Raw genomic sequence first — 23,016 nt, forward strand, 5'->3', positions numbered from 1 at the left:
TTCCGCCGCTGGGCGCCGGTCGCGCGGGGTTTTCGAAGGCGGCGGTTGCCGCGGAGACGGCGGCCTGTTCTTCCGGCGAGGGAGGCGCTCGAGTGACCCTGTCAGGGCGGCCCTTGGCGAAGCTCGGCCGGCGGAGGGGAGGATGGACGGCGGCGGCGGTGAGTGAGGACTGGGCCGCGCCCGGTTCCGGGCATGGAAAGGGCTCCGGGGAGTCAAGGAGGAAAGGCTGAAGGCAAAGGGGAGTCACTGAACGTTCATAGTATTCGAAATATACCGGTATATAGATAGGCAGGTGAAGAGAATAAAAAGCTATTGAACGCTAATAGAATTCAATGTAGATAGATTAATATATATTATAATATAATATTGTATATAATATATATTATATAATATTAATCAATATAGATAGATTCAATGTAGATAGATAAAAAAGCTGTTATACGTTAATTGAACTAAAACAATATGTGTATTAAAAAGCTACTAAACATTAATAGAATTCAATATATATACTGTATAGTATATATATAGTAATAGTAATATAATAATACTAATATAGTAATAGTAATATAATAATAGTAATATAGTAATAGTAATAATAATAATTTGTTATTTTTACACCGCCCATCTTTTTACAACAACAATTAATTATTCCCCAGCCACACTGGGCGGCTTCCAACAAAAGATTAAAAATACATTAAAACATCAGTCATTAAAGACTTCCCTGAACAGGGCTGCCTTCAGATGCCTTCTAAATGTCAGGTAGTTGTTTAGCTCCTTGACATCTGGTGGGAGGGCGTTTCACAGGGAGGGCGTCACCAGCAAGAAGGCCCAGAAGGCCCTCAGCCCTGGAACTCAGTGTCTGGGCAGAACGATGGGGGTGGAGACACTCCTTCAGGTATAAAGGTAAAATCTATAGAGTTTTAAAAGCTATTAAACATTAATAGAATTCAACCTATATATGTAGGGTAGGTAAATAGACAGATTAAAAAGCTATTAAATGTTAATTTAACTAAATATATATATATGTATCTATAGATAGGTAGCTGTCAGGGCTGCTACCCAGTCCCAGCTCACATAGGACCACGTTAGCCAGCGTTCACGTTAAAAGAGTCTTTATTGGGTTACAGGTTCCATTTCCAAACTGCAATGTGCAGCCCTACGTCTTCTATGTCAGACCGGCGAAGACCCGTCTGAGTCTCCGCCTCTAGCACACCAGCTTAATACCCTAGCCTTGCTCCACCTCCTGCGCCTTTCCTTCCGTCTCTGGGTCCTTCTCCCCCCCGGGGTCTCTTCTTTCCTACTCTCTTCTGACGCGGACCCCCCTGACCCTTCCGCCTCCTTGCGGCGGGCTTTGGGACCTGGCTCACTCTCCGGGCTGCTTACTGCGCCAGCTTCCGCTGCATTTGAACTTGGCGCGCGCGCCCAACTCTCTACCTTCCTCTTGATCGTTTCGTCGCTCCCCGAGGTGGGCGTGACTACTCCTGACTCATGCCCTCCCTCCTGCTGAAAGCCTCCGGAACCCGATGTCTGGTCCCCTTTCTCCCCGCCGCTCCCGGCTGGGCGCGTGGGTCCCGATCTCCAACTGCTGCTCTCTGATCCCTCTCTGGACCCTTCTTCCTGGGGTGTCCCCCTGCTTTCCCCCCTTGCTCTGACCGCTGGCGCTCCCTTCTGGGAATCCTCGGACTCACTGGACAGGCTCGGTGATCTCGGGTCGTCATCCCCACTCATCCTTCCTTCGTATTCCTCCCCCTCGCTCTCTGTCTCCTCCCTTCTCTGCGTCTCTGCTCCTGAACCCCTGACATCCATCCCCCCCTCGAAGCCCCCCCTTCCCCCCTCCCCGTTTTCAGGTGTGGGTGCTGGGTGCTCCATCATCACGGGAGTGAATGCCGGATACAGTTCGCTCCCCGTCGCTGGCCGCCAACTGAAGACCTCCGAGTCTTCCTCCTCGCGTTCGTCAACGTTGATCTGCTCCGCCTCCATTTCAGTGCCGCCGTGCTCGAACCCAAGATCCTCCCCGAACACGTCCATGTCAGTCTCTGCGTCGGTCGCTCGACCTGGCATCTCCAGCCACCTCCGGCGCCACTGCTCCTCTGGTCGATCGTCCCACCAATACGAGGTGTCTGACGCCGAACCCTCCGGTGACCCCTCTGGGGAACGGGTGCCCGGTGCGGGCTCCCCGTCCGAGTCGAATCCATGGAACGTGCTGGAGGAAAGTGTGGGCGTGAACAACCAGTCGTCGAAGAAGCCTGCTGGCATGGGTCTGTGTGGGAAAAGGGCATGAAACTCGTCCTTGAGCAGGGGTTCCTCCAAAGCGTAGTCTGGCACCCAGCTATTAGCACTGGCCCGGGTGCCCTCTCTGGCTAGGAGGTATTCTACTCCCTCTTCCCCCCATCTGGAGTCCAAAATCTCCGTGACTTCGTTGATGGGGTCCTGCTGTGGCAATCTCCCCGCCTCCGTCCGCTCCTGAGATGGACTCGGTGCCGTTCCTGGTTCCTGGAATCTGTGAGGTGCCTTGTAGGGAGTGAGCACCGACCTGTGGAACACCGGATGCATCCTGGAACCCTCCGGCAGCACCAGCCGGAAAGCTACTGGGTTGATCTGTGCTTCGACTTGGTATGGACCGAGTTGCTTGTGCCCCAACTTCTTCTTGGCTAACGATCTGGTCGGCACTGCGTGGGCTGCCAACCAGACCCAGTCTCCCACTCGGATCTCTTCGCCAACCCGCCTGTGCTTGTCAGCTTGCACCTTGTATGCGTGCTTCGCTAGCTCCAGCTGCCGTCGGAGTTGATCGTGGACCTCCTGCAACTCAGACGCGAAAGCGTCCGCCGTCTGCGGTTCCCCTTCCCCCACTCTCTCCAGTCCCGGGAAGGTTCTGGGATTCCTCCCATTGTTGGCGAAGAACGGCGTCACCCCTGTGGACACGTGCTTCGTGTTGTTGTAGGCGAACTCGGCGAGCGGCAGGTAATCCACCCACGTCGCAGGCTGTTGATTGGCATAGCATCTCAGGTACTGCTGCATGATGGCATTGACCCTCTCCGCTTGCCCGTTGGTCTGCGGGTGTCTCGCTGATGTCAGGTTGATCTTGACGTTCAGGAAGCCCATCAGCTTCTGCCAGAAATTCGAGATGAACTGGCGTCCGCGGTCGGACAGTATAGACCGCGGCAGCCCGTGCACTTTGAACACGTGATCTATGAACAGTTTGGCTGTTTGTTCCGCCGTGGCCACCTTCGCACATGGTATGAAATGTGCCATCTTGGTGAACAAGTCCACCACCACTAGTACAGCTGTCTTGCCTCTCGAGCTGGGTAGATCCGTGACAAAGTCCAGGGCCACCCTCTCCCACGGTTCAAACGGCGTTTGCAGCGGTTCCAGCAGTCCCGCCGGTGGTTTGTGCACCGGCTTGGCCCTCTGGCAGGTGTCGCACCTCGCGACGTAGTCCGCGACTTCCCCTCTCAGTCTGGGCCACCAAAAGTCCCTTGCGACTAATTCCACCGTTTTTTCTGTGCCAAAGTGTCCGGCCGTGGGTGCGTCGTGCAACCTTGGCGCGAAGTTCGTCTCCCGGCACGTAGATGGCCCCTTTACGTAAGAGCAAGCCTTCTCGTATCTGGAACTCGTCGCTCTTCGCCGTGCCCTTGTGCACCTCGGCCATCTTCGCCTGCGCGAATGAGTCGTCCTGCAACGCCCGCCGCACCGCATCCAGGTCTACTGTGGCTGAAGCGCACGCCCACGCTGTTGGCGCGAAGATGTGCATGGCTGCCGCTGGCGTCGCCTCTTCGAGGTATTGCGGTTTTCGGGACAGTGCATCCGCCATGATGTTAGAATCATAGAATCATAGAGTTGGAAGAGACCACAAGGGCCATTGAGTCCAACCCCCTGCCAAGCAGGAAACACCATCAGAGCACTCCTGACATATGGTTGTCAAGCCTCTGCTTAAAGACCTCCAAAGTAGGAAACTCCACCACACTCCTTGGCAGCAAATTCCACTGTCGAACAGCTCTTACTGTCAGGAAGTTCTTCCTAATGTTTAGGTGGAATCTTCTTTCTTGTAGTTTGGATCCATTGCTCCGTGTCCGCTTCTCCGGAGCAGCAGAAAACAACCTTTCTCCCTCCTCTATTTGACATCCTTTTATATATTTGAACATGGCTATCATATCACCCCTTAACCTCCTCTTCTCCAGGCTAAACATGCCCAGCTCCCTTAGCCGTTCCTCATAAGGCATCGTTTCCAGGCCCTTGACCATTTTGGTTGCCCTCCTCTGGACACGTTCCAGTTTGTCAGTGTCCTTCTTGAACTGTGGTGCCCAGAACTGGACACAGTACTCCAGGTGTGGTCTGACCAGAGCAGAATACAGTGGCACTATTACTTCCCTTGATCTAGATGCTATACTCCTATTGATGCAGCCCAGAATTGCATTGGCTTTTTTAGCTGCCGCGTCACACTGTTGGCTCATGTCAAGTTTGTGGTCAACCAAGACTCCTAGATCCTTTTCACATGTACTGCTCTCAAGCCAGGTGTCACCCATCTTGTATTTGTGCCTCTCATTTTTTTTGCCCAAGTGCAATACTTTACATTTCTCCCTGTTAAAATTCATCTTGTTTGTTTTTGCCCAGTTCTCTAATCTGTCAAGGTCGTTTTGAAGTGTGATCCTGTCCTCTGGGGTGTTAGCCACCCCTCCCAGTTTGGTGTCATCTGCAAATTTGATCAGGATGCCCTTGAGTCCATCATCCAAGTCGTTGATAAAGATGTTGAATAAGACCGGGCCCAAGACAGAACCCTGTGGCACCCCACTAGTCACTCTTCTCCAGGATGAAGAGGAACCATTGATGAGCACCCTTTGGGTTCGGTCAGTCAGCCAGTTACAAATCCACTGAGTGGTAGCATAGTCAAGACCGCATTTTACCAGCTTCTTTACAAGAATATCATGGGGCACCTTGTCAAATGCCTTGCTGAAATCAAGGTAGGCTACATCCACTGCGTTCCCTTCATCTACCAGGCTTGTAATTCTGTCAAAAAATGAGATCAGGTTAGTCTGACATGACTTATTTTTCAGAAATCCATGCTGACTATTGGTGATCACAGCATTCCTTTCTAGGTGCTCACAGACTGTTTGCTTAATGATCTGCTCCAGAATCTTCCCTGCTATTGATGTCAGACTGACTGGGCGGTAATTATTTGGGTCCTCTCTTTTCCCCTTTTTGAAAATAGGGACAACATTTGCCCTCCTCCAGTCTGCCGGGACTTCGCCTGTTCTCCAGGAATTCTCAAAGATGACTGCCAGTGGTTCTGAGATCACATCTGCCAGTTCTTTTAATACTCTTGGATGCAGTTCATCTGGCCCTGGAGACTTGAAAACATCTAAACTAGCCAAATATTCTTGTACTATCTCCTTAGTTATTCTGGGCTGTGTTTCCTTTGCTGAATCATTTGCTCCAAATTCTTCAGGTCGGGCATTGTTTTCTTTATCGGAGAAGACTGAGGCAAAGAAGGCATTGAGTAGTTCAGCCCTTTCTGTGTCCCCTGTTTGCATTTCACCATCTTCTCCTCTGAGTGACCCCATTGTTTCTTTGTTCTTCCTTTTGCTACGAACATACCCATAAAAGCCTTTTTTGTTGCTTTTAACCTCTCTAGCAAGCCTGAGTTCATTCTGTGCTTTAGCTTTTCTGACTTTGTGTCTACATGTGCTGGCTATTTGTTTGAATTCCTCTTTGGTGGTTTCCCCCCTTTTCCATTTTTTGTACACATCCTTTTTTAATCTTAATTCAGTTAAAAGTTCTTTAGATAGCCACCCTGGCTTCTTTAGGCACCTTCCATGTTTCCGTCTCATTGGTATTGCCTGACGTTGTGCTTTTACTATCTCCCTCTTAACAAACTCCCAGCCATCATGAACTCCCTTTCCTTTTAGTATTGTTGTCCATGGGATCTCACCCAGCACTTCCCTAAGTTTTATGAAGTCGGCTTTCTTAAAGTCAAGAAATTGAGTCCTAGTATGCTTGGCTGCTCCTTTCCGCTGTATAGTGAACTTCAGAAGAGCATGATCACTCGCGCCTAATGATCCTTCCACTTCTACCCCACTAACCAGGTCATCAACATTGGTTAGGACCAGATCTAAAATGGCTGTTCCTCTTGTTGCTTCTCCCACTTTCTGGACAATGAAGTTGTCTGCAAGGCCAGTGAGGAATCTGTTTGACCTTATGCTCTTGGCTGAGTTTGACATCCAACAAATATCCGGGTAATTGAAGTCCCCCATTACTACTATCTCCCTTCCTTTTGCATGCTTGGCCATCTGTTCCAGGAAGGCATCATCTATGTCCTCCGTTTGGCTTGGGGATCTATAGTAAACTCCCACAATGAGGTCTCTGTTATTCTTCTCTCCCTTAATTTTGACCCAAATGCTCTCACTTTGGCTTTGAGGATCTAAATCTTGGATCTCTTCACAGGTATACACATCCCTGACATATAACGCCACTCCTCCTCCTTTCTTGTCTGGTCTGTTTCTCTGAAATAGATTGTATCCCCCGATTATTACATTCCAATCGTGGGACTTATCCCACCAGGTTTCAGTGATGCCTATTATGTCATATTTAGTTTGCTGTACCAAGAGCTCAAGCTCATCTTGTTTATTTCCCATGCTTTGCGCATTAGTGTACAGACATTGAAGTCCATTAATCATTCCCCTGTGTCTCTTATTTAAAGATTTTTTCCTCCCACCACTAGGTCCGCGTGCTGTTTGCTCCATTTGGTCTATGACATTTGGATGATCATCTTCATTAATTGATAGACTCCTACCTTCAGGAGCACTGTCTCCCTCCCCCACATTAGTCAGTTTAAAGCCCTCCTGATGAGGTTTCTGAGATTTTTGGCAAAAACATTTCTCCCAACCGTTGTGAGGTGCAGCCCATCACTTGCCAGAAGTCCATCTTCAAGAAACTGCAGTCCGTGATCTAAGAATCCAAACCGTTCCTGTTTACACCATTTGCGAAGCCAGCTGTTCACTTCCACTATTTTCCCCTCTCTCCCTAGGCCACGTCGTTCAACTGGGAGGACAGATGAGATGACAATTTGTGCATTTAGTTGCTTCAATTTCCTGCCGAGAGCCTCGTAGTCTCTTTTGATCTTCTGGAGGCTATTGCTTGCAGTGTCATTGGTTCCCACATGAACCAAGAGGAAGGAGTATTTGTCAGTGGGTTTTATGATTCCTTGCAGTCTTTCAGTTACATCTTGGATCTTAGCCCCGGGGAGACAGCACACTTCCCGAGACATCTTGTCAGGCCCACAGATCACTGCTTCTGTTCCCCTCAGTAGGGAATCCCCTATCACCACTACACGCCTCCTCTTGGGTTTGGTCGGGGTTCTTCCGTGAGCTGTCCGTTCCAAGGTCGCCTGCACATTCCCTGAGGACTGACTTTGCTGCTCGTCTTCATATACCTGATCGACTGTAATGAGGGAGAGATCCTCAAATGGAGTCTGCTCTTCATCTTCCATGCTAGGGGAGAGGACCTCAAAGCGATTGTGTATTTCTAAGCAATCAGAGTGAACCCTGGGCCTCCTACTTCTTTGAGTCACGTTTCTCCATATATCTGGCTCCTGTGTTGGTGAACTAGACTCCTTCTCAGGGGAGTCCCCTGTCTCCTCCTTGGTGGAGACGGTGTGCTCTGTTGCTTCCAAGAAGAGCTCCAGCTCTCTAATTCTTTGGAGCGTAGCTACACGTTCCTCCAGTTGCTGGACTTTGTCTTTTAAGAGGGCAATCAACATGCAATTGCTGCAGGTAAAGCTGCCTGCAACCTTTGGCAAGATGGCAAACATTGCGCAGGAATCGCAGGCGACTGCAGCTGTTCCCTCCCCTTCCATCTTGAGATCGTGTCGTTGGGGTTGGCTACAGAGGTCCTCCATCATAAAAAGCTTGAAGACAGGACAAATAACTTCCCCCCCACACAAAAACACCTAGATCTCCCCCAACAAACTTTTGAGACTAGCTCCCCTAAATCTAAAAGATGGATCTAACTGCGCACGCCGCTGCCCTGCTAGCTCTGATAAGCTCCTCCCACAGCTAATCCCCTGCCTCAACAGAAACCCTGCCCCCTCTGACCTTTACACAGGGAAAACAGCTAATCAGCCACAAAGAAACACACACACACACACACAAGAAAACCCTTTTTGCTCCTTCTTCAACTGATGCCCTGCAAACTCTGATAAGCTCCTCCCACAGCTAATCCCCTGCCTCAACAGAAACCCTGCCCCCTCTGACCTTTACACAGGGAAAACAGCTAATCAGCCACAAAGAAACACACACACACAAGAAAACCCTTTTTGCTCCTTCAACTGATGCCCTGCAAACTCTGATAAGCTCCTCCCACAGCTAATCCCCTGCCTCAACAGAAACCCTGCCCCCTCTGACCTTTACACAGGGAAAACAGCTAATCAGCCACAAAGAAACACACACACACACAAGAAAACCCTTTTTGCTCCTTCTTCAACTGATGCCCTGCAAACTCATGTTGGTGTCGCCTGGGACGTACTCTATTCATGTTGGTGTCGCCTGGGACGTACTCTATTCGGAAATCGAAGTCAGCAAAGAACTCTGCCCAACGTATCTGCCTCTGGTTCAGGAACTGCGCCGTGCGCCAGTGCTCCAGATTCTTGTGGTCCGTGCAGACTTGCACTGTGTGCTTGGCGCCGATCAGGAAATGCCTCCACGCTTTGAACGCTGCATGAATGGCCAGCAACTCCCTGTCCCAGATGGTGTAGTTCTGCTCCGACTTGCTGAGCTTTCTGGAGTAGAACGCTCCCGGCCTCCAGACCCCCTGCGGGTCTCTCTGCAGCAGGACAGCTCCCACGGCTCTATCGGACGCGTCTGTCTCTACCCGCATCGGTCTGCTGGGGTCGATATGCAGCAGTTGCTCTTCCGACGCGAAGAGACGCTTGAGTGCCTGAAAGGACTGCTCCGCCTGCTCCGTCCAGATGAATTTCTTTTTCTTGGAGCTTAGCGTGTCCGTAATAGCCGCCGTCTGCATCGCGAACCCCTTGATAAACTTGCGATAGAAGTTGGCGAAGCCCACAAACCGCTGGACCTCCTTCCGGTTGCGCGGGCTCTTCCAATCCAACACCGCGCGAACCTTGGCGCTGTCCATGGCTAGCCCCTTGTCCGACAACTTGTAGCCCAAGAAATCCACCTCCGTCGTGTCGAACTGGCACTTCTCCAGTTTGGCGTACAGTCTATGCTGCTGCAGCCTCTTCAGCACCTCCCGAACGTCTTGGTCATGTGCTTGCTGCGATTCGGAGAATATCAGGATGTCATCCAGGAAGCAGACGCACTTCTTGTAGAGGAGTCCCGCCAACACATGATGCATGAAAGCTTGAAAACAGTGAGAACCGTTTTGCAATCCAAACGGCATCACTCTGTATTCGTAGGTGCCCAGAGGCGTTAACATGGCTGTCTTCCACTCATCGCCTTCCCTCATGCGGATGAGATTGTACGCCCCTCGCAGGTCCAACTTGGTAACACGCGTCCCTTGCGCACCGTCGCTAGGAGGTCGTCAATCCTGGGCATGGGGAAATCAGAGGGCTTGGTCATCTTGTTCAAGAGGCGAAAATCAACTACAAGTCTTTTTTGGGGCGTGTCTTTCTTCTTCACGAAGAAAACAGGACTGCCCCCTACTGCCTTGGACTCCCGGATGAAACCGCGCTCCAAATTGTGATCTATGAACTGTTTGAGTTCCTGTAGTTCGTCCTCAGACATGGAATACAGCTTCCCTTTCGGCAGCGTCGCCCCTGGTAGGAGGTCAATCTTGCAGTCATACTGCCTGTGAGGGGGTAGCTTGTCTGCCTCCTTCTCGCAGAAGACCTCCAGAAAGTCTGCGTATTTGTGGGGGACTGCTTGCAACGTTCCTAACTGCAGCTGTGATTCCTCCTCCTCTCCCTCCTGTCTAGGCAGGATGCAGTGCTCGGCACAATAAGAAGAGCCGAAGATCAGCTGTCGCTGGTACCAAGCCAGTGTCGGACTGTGCCTGTCCAGCCAACTCATGCCCAACACAATGGGAGTGTCCGACAGTCGGGTGACATTAAAACTGATGACTTCCCTGTGGTTACCAAGTCGCATCACCATTGGCGGCGTCTGCTTCACCACCTGCCCCCCCAGCAACTCTCTGCCATCCACTGTGACGGCTTGCAGGGGCAGAGTGGCAGGTAGTAGCTGTATAGCGTGCTGCTCCACAAAATCCTGCGCTATAAAGTCTGCGTTGCTTCCAGAATCCACAGAAAGTGGCACGTCTATAGTGATGCCATCGGGTAGCTGGAGAGATGCGGTGAGCTGCACTACTGGTTTGGGAGGGAGGGGGTCTGTGGGTTGCAAGATCGCTGGGGACTGCTTCACTGATTCGTCTGGCTGGGCCCCAGTGCCTCTGCCTCCAGCCAGACATCGTCGTTTCCCTGCTGGGGTTCGCTGTGCTGCATGGCTGCTATCACCGTTGCGGAGGCTGCAGTGTGCTTGGAGTTCCTCTGGGGACACTCTCTCGCCAAGTGTTGAGGGCTGTCGCATATGTAACACTTCCGGGTCCCTCTAGGAGGCTTAGTCTTGACTGCTCCCGGTGCAGGGGCTCTGGTAGCTGACTGAGCCCTGGCGCCTCCCACCTCCATAGGTTCCACTCCCCCTCCTGGCGGAGGTGTGGATTGCGCACGCGCAGCTTCCCTGGGAACGAAAGAGAAACTTCTCGCTGCTTCGCGCCCTCCACGTCCTTCGTCTCTGCACCATGGACGTTCTTCCAGCCTCACCCCCACAGTCAGCGCCCTTTGGACCACCTCCTGCGTGCTCCGGGGCCTCTCCCCCCTCGCAATTTCGTCTTTAACAGCACTGCTCAGACCCTCCCAGAACAGGTCTCTGACTGGAGGTGAATCCTGGTCCCATTCCAAGGCACTGACCAGCGCAAAAAAGCGGGCGTGATACTGCCGTACGCTCGCCCTCCCTTGTCTCAGTCCATGTATCTCCCGTCGGGCAAGATCCACGTCAATGGTAGATAAAAAGCACGCATCCATCGCTTTGATAAAGGCATCTGCACTCTGAAGCGCCGGATCTTTATCCCTCCACAAATTGCGCAGCCACGCTTTAGCATCCCCATGCAAATGGGATAGTATAAACCCCACTTTCTCTTCCTCATCTCTAAAGTCTTTCGCCAGCAGTTGCAGTGCGCACATTACGTCTGCTCGAAAATTGGGGTACTGTTGCAAATTCCCATCGAAGTGAGCCACAAGCCCTCCTGCTCTCCGTGCCAACCCAACCCCCTCCGGTCTGGGTCCCGGTTGCCCTTGCTTAACCAACGCTTCAAACCTGGCGTGGAGATCTCTGTAGGCGGCCGCAGCATCCTGCTCCCTTTTCTTGGATGCCAGTACCTCTGCGTTCAATTGGGTCACTGCCTGTTGCAGCGCTGAAATTTTTTCTGCTTCTGTCATCTCTGCCAACCTTTGTGAGCTTGCTCCCAAACACCAATTTCCTCCTCTCGCTGCTTCTGCCTCCGCTGCGAGGTATCAGGTGTCCGAAGCTATGTCAGAGACGGGTCTTACTGTCAGGGCTGCTACCCAGTCCCAGCTCACATAGGACCACGTTAGCCAGCGTTCACGTTAAAAGAGTCTTTATTGGGTTACAGGTTCCATTTCCAAACTGCAATGTGCAGCCCTACGTCTTCTATGTCAGACCGGCGAAGACCCGTCTGAGTCTCCGCCTCTAGCACACCAGCTTAATACCCTAGCCTTGCTCCACCTCCTGCGCCTTTCCTTCCGTCTCTGGGTCCTTCTCCCCCCCGGGGTCTCTTCTTTCCTACTCTCTTCTGACGCGGACCCCCCTGACCCTTCCGCCTCCTTGCGGCGGGCTTTGGGACCTGGCTCACTCTCCGGGCTGCTTACTGCGCCAGCTTCCGCTGCATTTGAACTTGGCGCGCGCGCCCAACTCTCTACCTTCCTCTTGATCGTTTCGTCGCTCCCCGAGGTGGGCGTGACTACTCCTGACTCATGCCCTCCCTCCTGCTGAAAGCCTCCGGAACCCGATGTCTGGTCCCCTTTCTCCCCGCTGCTCCCGGCTGGGCACGTGGGTCCCGATCTCCAACTGCTGCTCTCTGATCCCTCTCTGGACCCTTCTTCCCGGGGTGTCCCCCTGCTTTCCCCCCTTGCTCTGACCGCTGGCGCTCCCTTCTGGGAATCCTCGGACTCACTGGACAGGCTCGGTGATCTCGGGTCGTCATCCCCACTCATCCTTCCTTCGTATTCCTCCCCCTCGCTCTCTGTCTCCTCCCTTCTCTGCGTCTCTGCTCCTGAACCCCTGACAGTAGCTATAACTTTTAAAAAGTTTAAAAGTCTTACATCATGGATGCCAATTTTTCTTAATGGGTGGGGTATAAATTATAAAATTATTGTTGTTGATAATTTTATTTTTGTTTTTATTTCTTTTTGTGCTTTCTTGGTTTGTTTTGCAATCAAATGGAGGACAAATTAAATAAACAAGCCACAGGTGGGTGCTCCAGTCACTGATATGGCTGAGGAAGACCAGAGAAGAATTGTTAGAGCCGCCCTGCAGCCAGATCAGGCCAGCAACGGGTGCTCAGGAACATTACTGCCTTGACTGTGGAGGGCAGAGCACAACCTACCTGGGCATCTTGTTTATATGAGGCTGATTTATGCCACAGATTGGAGGTGGCAAATGCTTCTTAATACCAGTTTCTTGAAGCGACAGGAGGGGAGAAAGGGCTTTTATGCTGGGATCCTGTTTGCGGGATTCCCATAATGGGCATCTGTTTGGCCACCGTAACAACAAGGTGCTGACCTATATGGGCCCCATTTGGCCTGATCCAGAAGGCTCTAGACAGCATCTTGAAAAGCAGAGACATCACTTTGCCAACAAAGGTCCGTATAGTAAAAGCTATGGTTTTCCCAGTAGTGATGTAAGGAAGTGAGAGCTGGACCATAAAGAAGGCTGATCGCCGAAGAATTGATGCTTTTGAATTCTGGTGCTGGAGGAGACTGTTGAGAGTCCCATGGACTGCAAGAAGATCCAACCTCTCCATTCTGAAGGAAATCAGCCCTGAGTGCTCACTGGGAGGACAGATCCTGAAGCTGAGGCTCCAAGACTTTGGCCACCTCATGAGAAGAGAAGACTCCCTGGAAAAGACCCTGATGCTGGGAAAGATGGAGGGCACAAGGAGAAGGGGACGACAGAGGACAAGATGGTGGGACAGTGTTCTTGAAGCTACCAGCATGAGTTTGACCAAACTGTGGGAGGCAGTGGAAGACAGGAGTGCCTGGCGTGCTCTGGTCCATGGGGTCACAAAGAGTCGGACACGACTAAATGACTCAACAACAACAAAGCAGGCTCTTTTTCCAGTCTTAGCTTAAAATTAGAGAAGTTAATTCTCACGAGGTGAATTTAATGGCAAGTTTTGCATTTGTCCACTGCACCAAATATGCAAATATAGTTCGGTTGTTCTCTGCAGTAGAAACAAATGGATGCTGCTGCCATTGACTTGCATTGTGGTTCTTTGCAGGTATCTTTTCCCACCTGGAAACGCTGGAAGCTTCTACCCGCAAGAAACAAAGGGAAAAGAGAGAACATGAGGAGAATGTGGACAGAATGAAAGCAAGGATCAAGGAACTGAGGCGTCAAAGAGATTTGCTGAGGGCCAAATTGGAAGTGTGTCGTTCTCAGGTAGGTGCAAAGTGCACCATGAACCATGGTGAGGTTTAAGCCTATGGCAGCACACGGTTGCATGCACAAGTGGGGAAATGTGCAAAAATTAAATACCTTATGATCAAGTCAGAACAGTTGCTTATATTTGTTTAGCAACTTAACATTCTTGTCTTAACCCTTAAGGAAATTGGCTATGCGTAAGAAATATTTCTAGAAATCCTAGACTGAAGCCTCTGCTGTGGTGGCTTTTTGCAGTTAGAGATGTCCAGGTTCATACATCTTCAACAGCACTTGAACTGGTTTCTGCTTGTAGTGCCAGACATGCCACTCAATAACAGCTGAGCGTGTGGTCTTTTGTAGATTGTTGGGGTCAAAGACAAAACCAAAAGTGGTCCTCTGACTTCTAAGGCTACAGAGATTCAACAAGTCCTTCTGGACTGGAAGACTGAGAGCGCCAAGGAGTTACTACACGTCTTTCGTCTGACAGGTAATCTCCTCAGTTGTATGCTGCTTGGCTAGGTCTTTGCTGGGTCAAGTCTCCCCCAGGTCTCTGTCTTTTTTGCTCTAATGACTTAATTAAGCATTTGGCACCTCTGCTGCAGAACACAGAGGTTGTGGGGTGGTTAATCTCTTTTAATCCCCTATTTGGGCCGGTCTTTTTTCTTAGCTTTTATTGTAAATGTAAAAAGTATACAAAAGGTGTTGGTGAAATAGGCATTCATCACACCATAAATAACAAAGGGGGAGAAGGAAAGCTTTTAGTTCTAATGAAAAGCATCTTACACTCCCTTCAAATTTTTCATTATAGAAATGACTTGTTTGTCTGTTAGTTTATTCTCATACATTATATCTCTCTTGTATGGCTATAATAAATTAACATACATCATAGAATCATAGAGTTGGAAGAGACCACAAGGGCCATCGAGTCCAACCCCCTGCCAAGCAGGAAACACCATCAGAGCACTCCTGACATATGGTTGTCAAGCCTCTGCTTAAAGACCTCCAAAGAAGGAGACTCCACCACACTCCTTGGCAGCAAATTCCACTGTCGAACAGCTCTTACTGTCAGGAAGTTCTTCCTAATGTTTAGGTGGAATCTTCTTTCTTGTAGCAACATCCCAAATTCTAAAAACCATTCAGACACAGGATAAATATGTTTATTTCTACAAATAGTTACTGACATTTTACTGGGGTCAAAATAACCCCCATTTCAATAATTCTTCCAAATAATTTAAAAGCATATTTCTGAGATCCATCGGTATTTCACAATCTGCTATTTTCGTAATATAGCTTAATACCCTTTTTAATAGCAGCTGTTTGTGTGCTTCATTCTCCTCTTAGGACTGCTTCTTATGTATCCCAAACGTTGGGAGTCATCCTGAGCACCTGAGGGTGCAAGTTCCTTCTTTCTTTTCCAATGACAAGGCCTTTGAGTCTAGAAGGCCAAAAAGGGAAGAGAAAGCTTGGGACCAAGTAGAAGCAGACCGTAGCTGTGCACCCTGGATGTTTCATGAAACCATATGCCAGGATCAAAAATAAGAAATAAATTGGCACAATATTAGAGGAAGCTGGAAACTGTTCATTATCTGATGCTCCTCCTCACTGTAAAGGAGCAGTCTACTCTTAATACTCCTGCTTTTGTAAATCTGATTTGTCGCAATACGGAGTAAGGATGTTTTTCCCTAGGCCTCAGTGGGAAGCTTACCAAGCAAGGAGTCTGTCTGTGCATCAGCACTGCCTTTGAAGGCACCTACCTGGACTCTTATTACCTGGACCTCCACATTCACCAGCCAGTCCGGATCCTGCGCCACTCCGTGCCGCCCTTCATCCCCTTGGAGCACATTGCTCGCAAGCATTTGCAGACAGACATCAAGCGCTTCTTGTCTGTGCTCTCAAACCACCTGAACGCTTACGCTGGGAGAAAATTCCAGGCAGATCAGTTACAGGTAGGAGAGACCCTATTTGTGCACTCCAGAGTCCATGTGTGTGAAACGGGAAGCAAGATTTTTATTCTGCCTGTTCACTGTAATTGAACGATCGGTCAAAAGGGAGAGCATTACTGAAGGTCAGGGTGGGTGGAGCTGCTGTCGTCTCAAAACTCTGCTTTGCCTTGAGGCTTCTGGCTGCTTCCACCACGAGGGCAGGTCTCCTGGCCAGTTGCTGGTACAGTTTGTATTTCAAACCATGTAAACCACAGGGCTTTGGCACAGCAGAATTTAGGGGTGGAATTGTGATTTCCATTTTTTTTTAAGGTGAGAAAAAGAAAAAACCCCAGAACACATTAAAAATACAATAACCAAATTTAATTATTTCTGTTTGGCTCTCTGTAAAAACCCTGAGCAAGATCATACATGGAAACCAAGTACCTAGAACTTTGCAGAAGCACTGCCTGCTACTTGCTGGTCAGAAAAGGCGTTTCTCCATTACATGGAAAGTAAATGGTCCTTGTGTTTGGTTGACAGGTTCATATTTTGCACAATAATGACTACGATTCATGATAAATAAGCAATCCGTATAATAACTGACCTCAAAATTGCACTCCTGTTTTTTAGAAAACAGATTTCAAGTCATGCTACGTTGTCATGCATTCAGTTTTAAAAGCATCTTTACAGACAAGGATATGTGTGCTTGGATTACAAAAGATGTTGTTTTCAAACTGATTATGTTTAACAGACACTTAATATAACTGAACTTTTTTAAAATTCTGTTTTAAATGGGTAAATATTACTGGTTTTGCCTTGGCCCACTGACCCCCTCCCACGTGAGCATCGGCGTGGACAGTGTCTTCGGACAAGGCCCATGCAGAGCAGGGAGGCAAGCCTCTTACCCTGGGCCTCAGAGGTCTAAGGCGGCCGGGGACCCCGCCAAGAGCCGATTGCTTTTATGAGCTTCAAACTGTATTCTAACAAGGCCTCGGATAAGCTCTGCACAAGCCTGCTTTAGACCAGTGTTTCCCAACCACTGTTCCGCGGCACACTAGTGTGCCGCGAGATGTTGCCTGGTGTGCCGCGGGAAAAATTAAAAAATTCGAAAGATTTTTTTTTTAAGTCAAATTTTCGATTGGGGCGCCGTCACTAGATGACCCCTGGGGTTCCCTCCCTCCCTCCCGCTCTGCGCCTCCCTCCTCCTCCTCCGGGGAGGCCCTTCCTGGCTCTCGGCCAAGGCTTGGCGGCTGCCACTCACTCACTCGCTCGCCCACCCGTCCCTCCATCCCTGCACCCGGCCTCTCCCCCTCCATCCCCGGCGCGGGGGCTGCTGGGATCCGTAGTCCCCTCGCCCTTGGGCTACGCGCCCGCGCGGGGTGCACAAACTACGTTTCCCAGCGTGGCCCGGCAGGCCGGACGTTTTGTTTGAAGCGCTCTTCTCCCGGCCATGGAATGAGCGCAGCGGCGGCGGCCGGGCGGGCAGGGGCTCTTCCGCGCAGACCCCGTGCAGCCTGCCTGCGCCCCCGCGGAGATCGGGCGGCAGGATGGAGCCCGGGGATCCCCGCGGAGGCGGAGCGGCGGAGGCGGAGACTGCCCCCCAGGTAGGGCTGCGTCGGGGGTTTTTTATTTTTGCAATGCTGCATCCGTGCCGGAGGGGACGCATCGGACCGCGGGGAGACCCCTTGGCGGGCGTGCAAGGCAATGCAGGCGTGCAGGCATTGCATGGAGTGCAGTGCAATGCAATGGCAACGCGGCGCCCTGCATGCATGCATGCAACTTCCACCGGCGCTCCGGACTTGGCAGGTGAGGGGGGTCCCCAGTGGGCAGCAGAGAGAGCCGGGAGGGCGAAGGGGAGCCGGGGGGAGCAGCACTGCTCCCCGAGCCGAGCCCGGGGGGAAACTTTGGCGTCATTGCGCCGGGTGTTGGAAGCGGAGGCTGGCGGGGGCCCCTCACCTGCAAAACCTGGTCGCCTCTCATATATTTCCTGCATTGCATTCATCGCCCGCTTTCTCCTCCAAGGAGCTCCCGGGGGCGCGCGTGGTTCTCCCCGTGTTATACTCGCAACAACAGCCCTGCGAGGTGGGTCAGGCGAGTGGCCCAAGGGAGCACCCAGGGATTGTCCTGGCCAGGTGGGGTGATTTGAACCCTGCTCTCTGCCCGGTCTTCGTCCTCATTTAGCCCCCACATGTGCATGACTGTGCATGACTGAGGTTTTCCCCCCTCGTCTTGGCTATGGTGTGAGTCTGTGCTATTAATTAATGGGGTTCTGCCTTCGGAGAAGATGAGCCAGCCCTCAAGGAGGTGATTATGTAATTTGCTAGCAATTCATGTCCCTCCCGGCGTGACGCTGCGCGCTGACGTCACGGGGCTGTAATGGTGGTGTGCCTCGAGATTTTTTTCATGAAACAAGTGTGCCTTTGCCCAAAAAAGGTTGAGAAACACTGCTTTAGACACTCTTAATATGCACTATGCAGGCTGGCCACTAGGTGGCCTTGGACAAGTAAGCTTTGGCCTCACAAAGCTCTACACAATACTTAATACAATAATAATAGAGATCCTGCTAAAGGCCATGATCCTCAAAGTGATACACTGCTGGCTGCAGGGGGAAGCCTAGGTTCTTCTCTCTGTAGCTTTGTTTTCTCTCATAAAGGACATGGGGCAGTATCCAGCCAACCTGCTCCTTCATCATTTCAAGGATTTCCACTTGCGTAGTGGAACTCCACCCCCTTCCTTCCATGCCCCCTAAATCTGTTCTGTGGATTCTCTCAATACCCTGCAGCAGATTTGGGGAGTGTGCAGGGAATGCACGATGGGTGGGGAGTTGCATTCTTGCACTGGCAGAATGAGTTCATTGGATACCACCCATGGGGTTGGAACCCACCAAACAGTCACTGATTCAGCTGCATTCATTTGCCTGCAGCCCACACCTGTTGGTAGCCGCTCTGTGGATTATCCCTCACGCCCACAGCAATGGGAGCAAAAGGTTTCCTCTGTGATTGAAGGCCAGTTGAGTAAAACCATCCAGTTGGATCAAGCAAGATGCATGCAACAGGGGAGCCTAGCAACACACCGTCCCAACTTAGTGGCAGCCCAGGGAAAAAACTGGATTTTGAGTGTGGGATTCAGTGCATCTCCCCCCAGAAGGAGAACAATTGTCTCCAACACAGGATTGTTCTGTCCAACACCTCTGGTCGGGATTAAGCCAGGGAGCGAGATTGAAACCTCATTCTCTCTTTACTTTCTCCCCAAACAACAACAACCTCCTGGAATAAGAGCTGTAATTTGAATTGCAATTCCAAATCCAGCACAAACTTTTCCTGTGAGGCTGGATAACCTCTGAATAAGGCAGGCTGGTGCTTTAGAACAAACATATCCATCCACACGTTTGGGAAAGCGGTATGTGGTTTTTTTACAGTGGTTGACCTCTGACGTGCTGCATGCAGAGCTGAGCTTTTCCTACAGATCTTAGTGGTTCTACTGTTGCCTCTCCTTGCTTGCAGGAGCGTTTTGCTGCTTTCCTTGAAGGACATTTGCAGGGGAATTCCTTATACAACCTACTTAAATTTAACTATGGTGTGGCAGGAGAAGATCAGACTTTCCCATTCACAGCAAAACTAACTTATGGAGATCCTGTGAGTGCCTTCCCAACCGAGGTCACTGTTGCATGTAAAGGTGAGAGAACTGCAGCTTGGGGTTGGTAATCTACTATATAGTTTAGAAAGTTGCTTGTCTGTCTCCCACTCCCTGTCCGTCTGTTCTCTATGCATCTGAAAACAGCTTAGAATACCATCGCCCAATTTGGTTCCTGAGATGTAGGTGCCAGTTTTTGTCTACTTCTGAATATCGTCCGGCGCTGTATTGATTCAAGATGGCAGACTGAACCATTCCAAATGCCACTTATTTGGGCACCTCTGAAGGTAATCATTGCCCAAATTGGCATGGTCCCTGAGTTGAAAGAGAGGATTTTAGTCTACATTTGGATATTGGCAGGCACCATTTTGAATCAAGATGGCGGACTGAACGGTTCAAAAGTGCACACCTCTTAAGATATTGTTCATGCCCCTGCTGGAGGAATCTTCTTCAGAAGAGGACTTGGCGCTTCCCAGAGCAAAAGTTAGAGAAGCAGGCGGTTTCTATGGATAATGAGGCAGAACAGTTACAGATAGGTAGCCGTGTTGGTCTGCCATAGTCAAAATAAAAAAATTCCTTCCAGTAGCACCTTAAAGACCAACTAAGTTAGTTCTTGGTATGAGCTTTCGTGTGCATGCACACTTCTTCAGATAGAACAGGGAGAGGCAGAACAGGGAGATGCAGATACGAGGGGGTCACGGAAGCCCAACCTCCAACATAAGGCACAGGGTTCCCCTGCACAGAATCAGAAGTGAAGGGTGAGCTTCAATGCTCACATGAAAGGTGAGGCAAAGGGACTGCCTACACCTGTACAAAGCTCATGGATATCTTGGTGTATTAAGCTAGGATTTGATTGTGCAAAAAAGAACCAAAGAGGTGAATCTTCAAATACTACAAACTCCTAACAGCCTGGCCAGTGGTCAGAGTTATAGGATATGTAGTCCAGCATCATGTGAAGGTCCACAGGTTCCTCACCCGTTTTGAGCAGTCCTCTGCAGAACTCATAGAAATAGTATATAGAGTGTGCCTAAATGGCACGACGTATTTGCATAAATTACATGTTCTGGGTTTGTGTTTTAGTTGCTTCCAAAGAGTTATTGCAGTCAAGATATGTTGCTGTAAGTGTAGAAAACTAGGGCTTTCGAAATAAACAATACTACCACCTTGTGAGGCTCCCCTGGCTGTCTTTCCCTATACCGCCATTTACTTCATAAAATGCAAAAGATAAACATTCCCCCTTTTTATGAGTGTGTGAACAAGCTGTGAGGATGAGTGGATGGCCTTTGGTCTCCAGGGAATATGCATGCAACCCAATAAGGAGAAAGATAGGCAGTTGCAGAGTGCCTTTTCCTGCTAATGATGTAACCAATGAAACCATCCTTATAGAGTCCAGATTAGCTTGTGAAAACGACACGTGAAAAACTCCTTTTGGGATATATTCTCTCTCCACCATGTGTAGATATTTGGGACAACAACAAAACCAAGTCACTACCCCAGAGTCTGGAGGAAATAAGTTGTGTTGGGGAGGGAGACTGGCTGTTTTGTACTGTAACCCTCTACTCTTCCTCCCACCCGCTTTTTCTTCTTCAACAGAAAATTCTCCAGCCTCTATGCTAGACATGGCGGCAGTTCATTTGCCCCTGTTCCAAGAGAAATCTCTTCATGAAGCTTTTCATTGCATCACAACCTCAGAAGAAAATCAGAGTCCATCTTCTTTACCGGGTTTGCCTGCCCCTTCCACGGACGTGACTTCCGATGACAACACAGCTCTCTGAGATTGCTGCAATGTGAATTACCTATCAACAGTGGCACTTCTGCAGATCGACCCTACACAGAAAACCTGTTCCCTGTGTTGCTGAAAAGATGCCTTCTAAGCAGCTGGCTGTTTGGAGTTCTCTGCCAGCCCAGTGGGCAAAGTGTGCACCTCTAAAGTGGTGTGCGTTATTGAAGCGTGATGGAAGCAGCTACCGGCAAAAGATTCTGCTAGATGCTGCTAATCCAGTTATGGGTGCGGCAGTTTTTTTCACTTTTCAACCTTTGTGCTTTCTGTGACATTGTGGGAGTCATTTCCATCCCATATTCTTACCATGAAAGGGGCCAGAGCAGGTTCGTGTGGCAGGATTCACATGGGAAACAGTTCTTTTCTTTTATTTCCTTTTGAGGCTGGCTAGAGTGTTTCGATGCTGCAATTTTAAATGCAAGAAGCTTCTTGGCCACTGGCCATCTCCAAAACAGCTGCCAACCATGCAAAAGCAGCTGGAACTACGTGGAGAACCTTAAAATGTAATACGGAGTTTCCTTTTTATAAAAATTAAATGTTTCTACTTTTATAATACGTTCAAAAGCAAATTAATTGCTCACATGGACAGTAATGTGTACTTCACTGGTGAGGATATACAAGAATCTGTAGCATATGTGCTTATTGATATCAATCTTATATTGCTCTTTATAAAAGGCCAATAGTTAAGCTCCAATATTTTGCTGTCTTTTTTCCCCTCCTGTTAAGCATCCAGTCTCCATTAGTTTTGCCATCAGGGAAACCAAGGCTGTTTTGGGCCTGTAACTGAACTCAAATAAGCAATTTCATGCAATCTCATCTTGAAGCTGGACAAACATCACTCACTTGAGCAGCTTCCCTAAGACTGTGTCTCAATCTTCCCATTTCTGCATGCTCGCTGGCTTTTTGTTATTATTCTACTCTTAAAGTCGTGTCACATCCCAGAGTTAACTAGCTTGGTATTCTGTTTCATATACCGGCACTAATACATTTGCTAGACATAAGTTGGTTAAATAAAATTAACTTGTTAGTGCTAGTGGTTGTTTCAGCAGGATCTTTAATAAGTAGCAGTTGGCTGGTGGCAGCTTGAATTCCAATCAGGCCATGGGTGTGTTTTTTAGCAAAGGTTAGCACTGGTGGACCTGAGAGCGGTGGGAGGAAGGGTCGGGCAGGTGACATTGAGTAAAATGTTGGGGCAGCAAAGGGCCAGCTCAGGGTTCCTAACCCTCTGATTCCACGCATCACCTTATTAAAAAATATTCCTTCCAGTAGCACCTTAGAGACCAACTATGTTTGTCATTGGTATGAGTTTTCGTGTGCATGCACACTTCTTCAGATACACTGAAAGCTCATACCAATGACAAACATAGTTGGTCTCTAAAGTGCAACTGGAAGGAATATTTTTATTTTGTTTCGACTACGGCAGACCAACACAGCTACCTACCTGTATCTATCACCTTATTAATGCCCCTCTGATTTGTTCAGAGGTGAGACATCAGAGCATGGCATGTGCTGTGGAGACTTGGCTGGCTGGACCTGTGCCAGTAGCTTCCTTCTGTACAGAGTCCGTACAGCTCCCAAGGAACATCTTGGACGTGGCATGGAGGACACCACAGACTTAAAAAACTTTGGGACATGGATTCTTCCACAAGAGCACCCTTAACAGGACTCAAGCCATGTAATAGTAAGCCTGATCTACTAAGGTGATTTCATAACTAACAGAAGCTGAGCAGATGCTTCAAGCAAGCGCACTCACTTGGGCATAATGCCGTCTGCCTCTGAACGCCAGTTGCTGGGAATCACAAATGGGAAGAGCGAGGCTGTTGTGCTTTTGAGACAACAGGATACTGAACAAGATAGGCCACTGGCTTGATCTAGGAGGGCTATTTAGGAATAGGATAAGCACCCCTGTATGTCTTCAGCAGCAGGCAGAGGCATTTCCCTCAGTTTCAGGAGCTTGTATCTTTATCGCTGTCAGACGTCTGCCATTACTGAGTCTGCAGGATCCCATCTGCAA

At 49.6% G+C, this 23,016-nt stretch overlaps 1 protein-coding gene across 4 annotated transcripts; it reads left to right on the top strand.

Annotated features, from left to right (window-relative positions):
- The first annotated feature begins 16 nt into the window (after positions 1-16).
- CENPO (centromere protein O) lies at positions 17-21,696 on the top strand. 4 transcript variants are annotated; one of them, XM_082217881.1, is made up of 6 exons: positions 17-155; positions 13,525-13,685; positions 14,028-14,154; positions 15,354-15,613; positions 19,093-19,264; positions 20,816-21,696. In XM_082217881.1, exons 1-6 carry the CDS (start codon positions 143-145, stop codon positions 20,995-20,997), a joined length of 915 nt encoding a protein of 304 aa, XP_082074007.1. In that variant the 5' UTR covers positions 17-142; the 3' UTR covers positions 20,998-21,696. The 4 variants fall into 4 exon arrangements, with proteins under 4 accessions (XP_082074007.1, XP_082074006.1, XP_082074005.1 ...); XM_082217880.1 differs by having other exon boundaries at positions 31-158; XM_082217879.1 differs by having other exon boundaries at positions 50-232.
- Positions 21,697-23,016: the final 1,320 nt, after the last annotated feature.

Source organism: Podarcis vaucheri (genome assembly GCF_965113315.1).
Source record: "Podarcis vaucheri genome assembly, chromosome: 3".
In the NCBI taxonomy this organism is placed as follows: Eukaryota; Metazoa; Chordata; class Lepidosauria; order Squamata; family Lacertidae; genus Podarcis; species Podarcis vaucheri.